The sequence below is a fragment of the Calidris pugnax genome, unplaced genomic scaffold (assembly GCF_001431845.1).
Source record: "Calidris pugnax isolate Ruff unplaced genomic scaffold, ASM143184v1 scaffold196, whole genome shotgun sequence".
Classification (NCBI taxonomy): Eukaryota; Metazoa; Chordata; class Aves; order Charadriiformes; family Scolopacidae; genus Calidris; species Calidris pugnax.
Genome location: NW_015091042.1, coordinates 1,352,688 through 1,365,362, shown reverse-complemented (window position 1 = coordinate 1,365,362; position 12,675 = coordinate 1,352,688). Strand labels below are relative to the sequence as shown.

General features: G+C 38.9%; 1 protein-coding gene across 1 annotated transcript in view; it reads right to left on the bottom strand.

Moving 5' to 3' along the window:
* Window positions 1–12,675, bottom strand: part of DLG5 (discs, large homolog 5 (Drosophila)) — a 73,202-nt gene that overhangs the window by 46,593 nt on the left and 13,934 nt on the right. The window contains exons 3-5 of the mRNA XM_014956332.1: window positions 9,616–9,759; window positions 4,962–5,145; window positions 28–287 (exon numbers count right to left, since the gene is read on the bottom strand). Of these exons, the coding sequence (XP_014811818.1) occupies window positions 28–287; window positions 4,962–5,145; window positions 9,616–9,759 (588 nt within the window). The remainder of the gene's footprint in view (window positions 1–27; window positions 288–4,961; window positions 5,146–9,615; window positions 9,760–12,675) is intronic.

The window sequence follows — 12,675 nt, the reverse complement described above, 5'->3', positions numbered from 1 at the left end:
TCTGAAGGTATCAAAACCTGAGTATACCTTCTAAGAGAGGTCGAATATTGCTGCTGAAAATGTATCGCTGTGTCCCTTTGCTTCATTAACATGTCAATCTGTTTCTGAAGCCGTCTGTTCTCCTCCTCAGCCTGTTCCAGGCGGCTCAGATCCGTGTTGTGGCTTGCGATCTTCTCATTGTACCGTTTCCTCAGGGCGTCGTAATCCTTCTTTACACCCTCCAGCTTATCCATTGCTGTATCGTAGAGTTTATTTAATATCTCTGATGACCCGTTTTGCTTCATCACCTAAAAAAAGGGCAGAAACTCTATTAATAAACTCAGTTTTAATCAGTCCAATAAATTTGATTTAAAATATATAGAAGAAACAATATCAGAACAAGACTATATTAACCAATTTTAATAATCATTTAATAATGATTTTAATAATCATTCTCTCTCTAAGAGTAACTGCTACCAACAGTTATTAAACTCGTGTTGTTTTCAAAGTACTTTGTAGTTTTAGCAAGAGGCAATTGTTATTTAATGACCAAGATGATCGCTGTAATTTCCGAAATGACCACGAGGTGGCATTCATGACAGGTTGCCTGTATCCTACAGGAACAAACTAAATAATTTAAAACTTCCAAGGGAATAAAAGCTACCCTAAATATCTTATACATAGGCATATATTTTAATATTCATACAATATTTCATCTGAGAACTACCCACAGAGGTCTGTGTTTCAAAAGCTACCCATAAAATATGAGCAGGAAGAGATAAATCCATTTAAACATGAATAAAGTCTGACCTGGATCTTAGTTTCAAATTAATTTCCATTGACATAAGAATCTTGTTGTAAATAGCAACGTTGATGATAAATGACCAGCAACAACAACAGAAATCCCTTAATGAGCTTCAGCAAATCTACTCCTCCTTTCTCAAAAGGCAAAAAAAATGTGCCTGAAATGAGGCCTTACCTTCCCTGCCCCCACCTTTTTAAAAGAAACATTACGCTCATTTTTTCTGTTTTTGTCCTCTAAACTGAAATTTGGCCTTGATGGAATGGTGGGAAGAAACAGAAATGCTCTTTATAGAGAGGTGCCAGGAATTTATATAATCTTAACATTAGCCTACAAAAGGATGCCCATAACAATCTGAAAATAAGAAGTATTAAAAAATTAGAAGGAAAAAAAAAACCCAGAAAACATGAGCTCTATAAAAAGCTGAAACCCAACACATAGCAACCACCCTATATGCACAAACTGGCTCCTCATCTCCTTTTGTCTTATATTGAGAGGAAGGACCAGTTCCTGGACACAGCAGAACGTGGATGCCTGCAGACCAAAGGAAAGATCAAAGAAACTGCCCGATCTGTGCCTGATACTCATTGCCCACAGGTAGCAGGTAACAACTGCCCCTCTCAGGAAACCACTTCTCTACATAGACACGACAAGAGAGGCAGAGTTCTTCAGCCTGGTCTCCTTCAACTAACGAAGAGACGTAGCAGCAGTGAGTTACTGTTCATAAAGTAGTCCTGGGACAAGGCTGCATTTCATAGAATCATAGAATGGTTAGGGTTGGAAGGGACCTCAAAGATCATCTAGTTCCAACCCCCCTGCCATGGGCAGGGACACCTCCCACTAGAGCAGGTTGCTCAAGGCCCCATCCAGCCTGGCCTTGAACACTTCCAGGGATGGGGCAGCCACAACTTCCCTGGACAACCTGTTCCAGTGTCTCACCTCCCTCATAGTAAAAAATTTATTTCTGATATCTAATCTTAATATTTTTTCTTCCAACAAGAGCAAGAGCCTTGGCATGGCTATCTCCACATCCATCCCCATCAGTGGATTCAGTGCCATAACCTGCACAGAGCTGGAGCCGAGATTTGCCAGCACGCTGCAGTGAACCACTGCAGGTATGCTCAACGTGTGATAAACTCTGGACACCTTGCCCAGGGAGGTGGTTGAGGCACCATCCCTGGAGGTGTTCAAAAGACGGGTTGATGTAGTGCTGGGAGATATGGTTTAGTGACGGTGTTGCTTTTTTTTTGTTATGTGGGTGTTTATTTTTGTCAAAATTAGGTTGACAGTTGGACATGATGATCTTTAAGGTCCCTTCCAACCTAGAAGATTTTGTGATTCTGTGATCTGTGAAGTGTAAATACATGTTGATTTCAACCTGAGAGAGCCCTTCTCCTGAAGACTATTTCCCAAAGCATTCAAAGAACAAATTAGAAAACCAAGCATTTGAGAATCCAAACAGAAACAAACCTCTTCTCGCTGTCTAAAGCATATAGGGAATGTCTTTTTACTGAAAAAACACACCAAATAATTAAAGAAAAGAAGGACAAATATACTTGAAATTGGATGGAATTCAGCATGAACTCGCTAACAGAGATTTGATGGAGGAAGGCAGAAATGCTGTAAACAGGAAGGAGTGTAATAAGGAAGGTCTCCCATTCAAAATCCCAGCCTGAGAAAAAGTAAATAGTCCCAGCTGGGCCGAGGAAGATGGCCATGGCAACAAGAAACTTCATATGGGAGCAGCAGAAACTCAAGCTGGTCAGCTGCTACACAGCAAATCCACAGCAATCCCACGCGAAGAGTAACCCGAGCAAAAGGTTTTGCTCTTGAGGCCCCCGAGATGCCGTGTTTTGCTGCAGCCTGACGACGAAACAACACGTCAGAGGGATCAACATAAACAGTAGTAGCCTAATTCAGACGAGAAAGACACAGACAAGATAAGACTCTTGGCGCCCCTTCAAGACACCATGATTCACTCTGACATGCTGAGAAATGGAGTTACACAACTTTCTCACTGAGAGTCACAGAGTTTTCTTTAAAGGTTTAATCGTGATGTTGACAGGAGACTGAACTTCTTTAAATAAATACTGACACTGACACTTCAGCCTCCTTCTGTGCTGCCAGCTAATTTCAAACTTCAGGACAGAACCTCAAAACACAATGGCCTTCTCTTGGAGGTTTTGCATCCCTGCTTTGCAGCCTGGGAACACGAGGCACAGAGCAATTAAGAGATTTGCCCAGACTGACGTCGCAAACCACTTCTGTTACACAGAGCACCAGCCATCTTCTGAGCCAAGCCACTGAACTATTGCACAGCAGAACTCTCAAGATAACATTAGAGGAAGGGAACAAAAGCAAACACAAATCTTCTCTCCTCTTGGCACTAGCCCTCAAGCACCTCCTGAAGCCCCATTCAGCACATCCAGCTTGCCGTGACCTTTGCCCCTCCTACCCTAGCAAATAATTATTTTTGTTTGCACAGGTTCTGCTTCTGAAGCCTAATGTTTGACTTGCAAGTTTGCCCTGTGAATCAGCCTACACACAGTTAACCAAGATACTCTGTTTAACCATTCCACATGCTACTGTAACTATTCCAACTAAATGATGAGGCTTTTCATAGGTGAACCCTGGACCTGATAGGACCAGTTGCTCCTTAACTATTACTCCTCCCTTTTTTTCTTCAGAATGTATGAACAATGTTGTCCTACAGGCAGCCTGTTATATACAGCTCTGAGATGTCCACCTCTTCCTGTCAAGCTTGTCTCTTTCAAGTTCAAAAACATTAATCAACCTGTAGCTTTGTTCTAACTGAATACTGTCTGCAAACCTAAATAACCCATCATAACTCAACCATTCTCTCAAACCGTTATGGTATCACTGGAATAACTGAAAAAAAAGCCCCACAAAATAAAAGAAAACCAAAAATCCACCAACTTACCTATCACTTTTTTTTTTTTATTGTGATGTTTTCCAAAAAACATAGTATGCAAGTTTAAAGCTAGCCCTGTCCTATAAAATACCCTAGGAAAATAATCACCTTTTAATCACTTTGCAATTTCAAGCTAGGATTTTGATGCCTCTCCACTCACTTAAAAAAAGTATCATGCATATCATCTTCCTCATGTACATTTTTTTTTCATCTCTGCATCAAGTTTTCTTAATATCACCTAAAATCCTATATTCTTCATTCCTTTTCCCAGCTAAACACCGAATATCAATTAGTATCCAAGATCTTATTTTTTCCCCCAACGCTGTAAAATATAAAGTGGATGTTTGAGAATGAGTGAGACGTAAAAGGCAGCAACGCTGCCCATTTGATTTCATTGACTTCTGTATCAGAGGAGCAATTCATGATCTCTTCTAGCTCACCTGCTGCTGCTGGCTGCGCAGGTCCGTTATCTCCTTCTGATCCTCATCGTGAAGCCTCTTCATCTCCTCACAGGACTGCTGGAGGTGATTGTGTTCTCGTACCAACTGCGTGTTTTTCCTCTTCAAGGTGTCCATGTCCTCCTTCAGCTGTGACTGGTCACTCAGCAGCCGGCTGTGCAACGTGCTGTCACGGCACACAAAAAGTGCTCTTAGAGCAGGACAAAGTCCTGGACTAATTAATTTCAAGCATGAGCTTCCTACCAAGAAAGCAGGTCAAACTAACTCAATTCTGCATATTTGAGCATTCCAAGCACCAGGAAAAAAAAATAAATCAGAAATAAATAGGGAGACAGATATGAAAACATATGAAAGTACATGGTACTTTTAACAGCATCAATAGAGATGATGTATTTATGCCACCCATAAATGCCATTTCATAGCCATTTTAACAGCAAGCAGACAAACAGAAATGGTGTAACGTGAGCATAACATGACACTGGAGATAATTATCCCACTAATCATCTTCACTTTCTCTTGGGCCCCTCAGCTGAGCAGCAGCTAACCAAAATACAGGTGAAAACGACAAAAATCTCCTTGTATGCTATTGTTTTAAAAATAAACAAACAAAAAAACCACAACCAAAAAACCCACACTATGTATGTTTCAACTCCATTCAAGCAGGTAAGAAGCTACCAAAGTTACTCCCAACTTCATTATCCAAGCAGAGACGTAAAAGGCAGCAACGCTGCCCATTTGATTTCATTGACTTCTGTATCAGAGGAGCAATTCATGATCTCTTCTAGCTCACCTGCTGCTGCTGGCTGCGCAGGTCCGTTATCTCCTTCTGATCCTCATCGTGAAGCCTCTTCATCTCCTCACAGGACTGCTGGAGGTGATTGTGTTCTCGTACCAACTGCGTGTTTTTCCTCTTCAAGGTGTCCATGTCCTCCTTCAGCTGTGACTGGTCACTCAGCAGCCGGCTGTGCAACGTGCTGTCACGGCACACAAAAAGTGCTCTTAGAGCAGGACAAAGTCCTGGACTAATTAATTTCAAGCATGAGCTTCCTACCAAGAAAGCAGGTCAAACTAACTCAATTCTGCATATTTGAGCATTCCAAGCACCAGGAAAAAAAAAATAATCAGAAATAAATAGGGAAACATATGAAAGTACATGGTACTCTTAAACAGCATCAGTAGAGATGATGTATTTATGCCACCCATTAATGCCATTTCGTAGCCATTTTAACAGCAAGCAAATAGACAAACAGAAACGGTGTAATGTGAGCATAACATGACACTGGAGATAATTATCCCACTAATCATCTTCACTTTCTCTTGGGCCCCTCAGCTGAGCAGCAGCTAACCAAAATACAGGTGAAAACGACAAAAATCTCCTTGTATGCTATTGTTTTAAAAATAAACAAACAAAAAAACCACAACCAAAAAACCCACACTATGTATGTTTCAACTCCATTCAAGCAGGTAAGAAGCTACCAAAGTTACTCCCAACTTCATTATCCAAGCAATAATTACTGAAAGACATACTCTCTCACTTAAAAATTAAACAATTGAGAGCCACATGATGAGGGTATCATTCAGATTCTAATTCAAGGTAGCAGCCTAAAATTAGAACAGGCCTCTGATGAAAAAGAGAAAAAAAATTTAAAAATCAATTTAATGTATTTTACTACCACAGATGAAATAAAGAGTGACATTTGGATACTGACAAGTATTTTTGCTGTTGAAACAGATTGATTCAAACTGAACTCTCACACCTGCTGTTAAAGTACTTGAAGTCTGTATTTATAAAAAAAACCCACATAGAACCCACAGCCATTTAAATTTTAAGATACTTTGTATTCCTTCTTTATGAGGTGAAATACAAACATTTCCTGCACAGAATGACCTAAAGCATTTAACAACAACAACAACAACAAAAGTGTTCCTTCAAATTAGGACACCCTGATTTCAAAAAACCCTTTGACAAATTATATTCACACAATTAAATAGACATAATCTTTACATGTAGGTTATTGTTACCTGTAAAACAGATTTGGTTGGAAGTTATAAATTCTTGGGAATGGCAACTTACACTGGAGATAATTATCCCACTAATCATCTTCACTTTCTCTTGGGCCCCTCAGCTGAGCAGCAGCTAACCAAAATACAGGTGAAAACGACAAAAATCTCCTTGTATGCTATTGTTTTAAAAATAAACAAACAAAAAAATCACAACCAAAAAAACCACACTATGTATGTTTCAACTCCACTCAAGCAGGTAAGAAGCTATCAAAGTTACTCCCAACCTCATTATGCAAGCCATAATTACTGAAAGACATACTCTCTCACTTAAAAATTAAACAATTGAGAGCCACATGATGAGGGTATCATTCAGATTCTAATTCAAGGTAGCAGCCCAAAATTAGAACATTTACTTTATTTTTAGAAGTACAAGTGAAAACTTGTACTTATATAAATGCATCATTTTGCAGTAGCCTAAATTGTTGGTCTCTGAGGAACGTGGCTGTATTCTTGAGAGTGATTGAAATATTCAAACATACATCTTTTCACTATCATGAAAATGTGAAAATAAACAAGAGCACAATACAGTATGTTCATAATTACTGAAAGACATACTCTCTCACTTAAAAATTAAACAATTGAGAGCCACATGATGAGGGTATCATTCAGATTCTAATTCAAGGTAGCAGCCCAAAATTAGAACATTTACTTTATTTTTAGAAGTACAAGTGAAAACTTGTACTTATATAAATGCATCATTTTGCAGTAGCCTAAATTGTTGGTCTCTGAGGAACGTGGCTGTATTCTTGAGAGTGATTGAAATATTCAAACATACATCTCGGCAGAGCGCTCCTTGTCTCTCCCTTTAGGCTGAACATTCATCTTCTGTTTGTGCCCCCAGCCCGCATTAAGCCACAAAATTTAATATTATCAAAGTTCACTGATTTGTTTACAAGACAGCATGATGCAACAAGTAAAAATACTTTCCATTTTAAAATCTGAAGATTTGTACATGGCCAAAGAACATGTAAGCAACTCAGGCTGTGCCTACATAATGAATTCAACGTGTTAAAAGTGGATGTAAAGAAATATTCACCTCTCCTGTTGTTAGCAGCACGTAGTCTGCTTTTTTTTCTTTCTCTTTTTTTTTTTTTTTTTTAAAGTATGGGATTTGAAGTATTACTGCAGGACAAAATAGCATTTGAGTAGCGTGTTCTACTCGATTCTTTACCCTGAGAGTTACTCACAGGAGCACCAGGAATCACGTGCATGGATTTCAACGTGTGTTGTCAAGTTTTGGACACCTAAACTCCAACAGCGAGTTTCAGCCTCCCCAAAGTTTTAAGTAGGAAACTGAATTATTCAAATCCAAGTAAATAAATTCTTATCATAAAGATAATTCCCTCTGATTCAATTAAAACATGCTGTATTTTCTTCTGACCAGATAATCTTAGTCTGTAGCAAGAGTTTTACTCTTTTACAAGTACAAGTGAAAATTTGTACTTATATAAATGCATCGTTTTGCAGAAGCCCTAATATCCCTCAGAAGTCTCTGAGGAATATGGCTGTATTCTTGGTTTGCTTGAGTATTTCAACCACTCTATCTTTTCACTATCATGAAAATATCAAAATAAACAAGAGCGTAATACAGTATGGTTTCAGGGACTACAGAACTCCTAAATAAGGCAAACAAAACACTATTTTTTTAGGATAAAAGAGCGTAATACAGTATGGTTTCAGGGACTACAGAACTCCTAAATAAGGTAAGCAAAACACTACTTTTTTTAGGATCAAGAATACAAGTGTTTCACTCCAGCATTGGATGGCCATAATAATTCAGCTTGGGAAACAGCCATCTACAATGCACAGAACACTAATGCTTTGAATACAAGTGTTTCACTCCAGCATTGGATGGACATAATTCAGCTTGGGAAATAGCCATCTACAATGCACAGAATACTAATGCTTTCCACAGGATTCACCAGCAAATTAAAGTACTTGAAAATCCTCAAATGGAACCAGAAATAAAGTTCACTGTAAAGAAGCCACACAATTTGCTACATCTGTACCTGCTGACAACCTTTAACACTGTTTTCAGGATTTTGAAGAACTTAAAGGAGTGATGCCTGTCTTTAAAGGCTTGGAGAGTTGTGGGCAAAAGTGCGAGGTAAGAACCAGCAGCTCCCAATGAAAACAAATGCTGTCATTAAATATTAGTCATACCTTATAGTGTAGATTTAAGAGAAACATTCTTCAAACCAAGAATTTACCTGCATTTCTATTTCTGAGTTGTCTTCCTTTCAAGTGAAGAAAACATGTTCCTACCTGCATCAACAACTGTTTTTTCAACAGAAATACACACTAGAAATATTCACCAATTTCTCCCTATTTTACTGCATTTTCATAAACACTTACAATTGGTCTAAGCCTGTGTTAAAACTTACACAAGTCAGCATGAGAGCCAACTACTAAAAAAACCAGTTCTTAAAACTTACACAAGTCAGCATGAGAGCCGACTACTAAAAAAAACAGTAACAAACGACATTCTTTCAAATTATATTCTGCTCTCCAGCCTGACAGAAAGACTATTGAATTTTAACTGCAAGTCAGTAACCGGGCTTTCCTTGTCAGTGTCCCAGCAAGACATCAGGGGTTTCTATCTGAAATTCTTCAAAATAAAACACGCAATCCATACTTCATCGTTTCAAATAGGCCAGAAATATTTTATCTGATGCATGCAAAGATTAATCTTGCCATTAAAGTGGAAAAAAAAAATGGGCAAAAGTGCGAGGTAAGAACCAGCAGCTCCCAATGAAAACAAATGCTGTCATTAAATATTAGTCATACCTTATAGTGTAGATTTAAGAGAAACATTCTTCAAACCAAGAATTTACCTGCATTTCTATTTCTGAGTTGTCTTCCTTTCAAGTGAAGAAAACATGTTCCTACCTGCATCAACAACTGTTTTTTCAACAGAAATACACACTAGAAATATTCACCAATTTCTCCCTATTTTACTGCATTTTCATAAACACTTAAAATTGGTCTAAGCCTGTCTTAAAACTTACACAAGTCAGCATGAGAGCCGACTACTAAAAAAAACAGTAACAAACGACATTCTTTCAAATTATATTCTGCTCTCCAGCCTGACAGAAAGACTATTGAATTTTAACTGCAAGTCAGTAACCGGGCTTTCCTTGTCAGTGTCCCAGCAAGACATCAGGGGTTTCTATCTGAAATTCTTCAAAATAAAACACGCAATCCATACTTCATTGTTTCAAATAGGCCAGAAATATTTTATCTGATGCATGCAAAGATTAATCTTGCCATTAAAGTGGAAAAACAAAATAAAAAAATATATTTGACTACCATGTTCTACTACTTCGTGATCCAGCAGAGACTAGTAAAATCTTACCTTATATAGCTTTACTAATACTTACTGATAAAAGTCTGCCTCTTTTGCTGCTTCTTCACATCTTTTTAGTGTCTTGGTGTGTTGATTCTGCAGAGACTGTAGGTCTGACATGGCTTTCATGCACTGAATCTTCAGTCTTTCATAGTCATGATTTGGTTTTGGACTAGGCCTAGCGCGGAAAAAGAATATGAAGTCAAACATCATTGCATAGAATTTAACTAAATTGACCAAGTCATTGTGCCGAGTTACATATCTGATTGAGTGTTACCATGTTCCTTTAAACTACTACAAACAAATGAGAAAACATGCCAGAATCTACCTCACATTTCCCTAAGCTAATACGAATTTTGTTCAAGTGATTATTAAGAATCTCCAAGGCAATATAATCTCCAAAAAGCAATTTTCAGTAAGCTGAACAGAGTGAAAGCCAGAGTCAATCCTAAGAAAATTTGACTGAATTTTTTTTTTTTTGGTATATCAGGATCATTGAGAGGAGAAATCTTCCTAAAATAATCTACCTTGTCAAGGAATTGACATGCACAGATTGTGTGGTCATTGCACATGGTATCTTTCTTTATTAGAAAAATCATAAATCATGCTAGAAACTAAATTATCAGTGTTATGCCTTTTGTTTTGAAGCACTGAGCTTCTAAAAGAGACTCCACATGGAACTGTTGCTACTCTATGCAGTCACAACATTTTTGCACCATTGAATTTTCTAGTTTCAAAATGAAGCTTCTGCCAGCTGTCCCTGGGTCATCTCCTGGGTCTCTTATAACTCTACAGGCAATGAAAGAAATCAACCAACAAACAACCCAAAAGAAAACAATTGCTTTCTAATTTGACTCTATTTATTCTCATATCAGATTTGCTCCACTGCTTCACAGAACAACCTTCCTCCCTCCCACCTCACTCTCTCCCAAGCGGCTTCTCTGGACGCACAGCCTGAAAAGCCATCAGAATCCTCTTTGCTTCATCCAAAACCAGCAAGGCAGACTCTGGAACTGAAATGCAGCTGGCAATCGAATCGCAACGAAAACGGTTTCACACTCGTGCAGTGGGGAGAGTTGATAAAAAAAAAAAAAAAAGGCAGCCACATCTGATTCACAGACTTTTAGGGAGTGTGTGCGTAACATGAAGGTGCTTTTTAGTAATCCAGCTACATTTGGGTCGCTGAATAGGAAAACCTTCAATTGTAATTCTGCTTTTTCTCCTTTCTCCAGAGAAATGCTACTGGGGAAGCAAAATCAAAAACCCCTTTCTTGACCAGCAGACTTTAGTAACAATTAAAAGCCAAATTCATATAAGTAACTAAATGCTCAAGTCACATCTACAGGGATGTCTGTTAGGGTTTGTTTTTTTTTAATTCACTGTTTATTAGGGGTGCCAGAAGAAGTGGTGCGTTATTCGTACATTGCTAGAGACATATTACTGCAACTACTGCAGCCTTACTCCTTTAAAATACAACTCTAGTTAGCGTAACTGAAACTCCATTTGAGATGTTCACACTCTTGACAGAATCACTAAAAACCCAAGCATTGATTTAAATTAGGGTGAAATAACTGAAAGTTATAACTGAAAGTAGACGCCATCTGTCCACCACAGTCATAAAAATGACAACAATAATTGAAGTACAGTTTAACTCTCAGTTGAAGCATTACGCTTACTGAGACCCATTAACGTACATTCAGATTAAGCTTGTAATGTTAAATTCTTATTTGTGCAAAATATTTGAGTGTATGAATTTTCACTAAAGGAAAACAATTAGGCCAGTCTCAAAGCTATGGTGAGAACTTGTTCTACAAGTCTAACATCAATCGTGTGTATTTCATATATTGCTGAAATAACAGGAGCATTAATCTTAAAAAAAAAGAATAATCCTATTTACAATGGCTATCATGTAGGTAACTACAGAAGTTAGCCTACCTACACAATGAGGAAGGAAACCAATGCCACCAGTATCATCCTGCATTCTAGCTCATCTACAAGAAACAAAAAACACCAGGACAGCCAAGCCCATATGTTCTGCAGTGCTGTTCCAAGGGTTTATGTCTCAGCAAGAAAAACAGGGACACGCAAAGGAGGAGCATTGGTCAGAAGTCAAAAATCAAAATGCAGTTCATTCAATCACATGTAGGGGTTGACTCTTCCGTAAGACCACCACAGTTTTATGCTAAAACGCCCCACAAAATAAAGAAAAATACGATTCCAGTAAAGGAAAGGCGTCAATTATTATTTTGGAAGCATTGGTTCAAACGTTAACAAAAACTAAAGTGCTAGTGTCAAAGGTCCAACTGTTTTTCTGATCTTTATATAACAACTCCAAAAATCCTTTGTATTCCCGTGGAATTACCCTGAGCATAAATCAAAGCCACAGTGAAACTGACATTTACACGTATCTGATGCTGACGTAAAAGCTAAGGCCGACAGCACATCCAATTTTGTGGGCAAAGCCTACCCAACAACCTGGAAATGTTTTCATTTCTATTGCAGTGCCAGCACTACCACCAACAATTTCAGATTCCACGTAAAACAGTCTCTTCTCAAAGGCAGTGTCCAGGGGGTTTATTGTATTGCCGTTCTCTTCTACTACTACAGAAGTAGTAAGCACAGCAAGTTTAAGTCTATAAAGTACACCTTGAGCACGCTAAATTATTTGGTCAAATCTTAATCAGCACAACACGTGCAGGCACACAGTCACTGTCAAGTGACACAAGCACAGCATGAGCAATGCTGCTCCTGTCCAGCAGGATGACACACGTTCATCTGATTCAGCGCATCGCAAGCCACTTCTGCGCCTCCTCTGCCACGGCTCTAGGCTTAGTCAACGCTTGCTTTGCAAAACAGCTCTCTGTTCTGCAGCTGCCAGCCCTTCCCGGCCAGCCCAGCCCACCCGGGTGGTGTTGAGCTGCCACCAGTTTGATGCACGCCAGCGTGACGTGTCAAGATTTGCCTCTGCACCACCTGCCTTAGGTACGGCCGCGGTTAAAGCCGCGCACGCAGCCAGGAAAGCAAAAGCCCTTTTTTGGGGTCGTAAAAGTCACCACCCAAATAACCATCTTCCAGCTTTCACACTTCAGAGTGT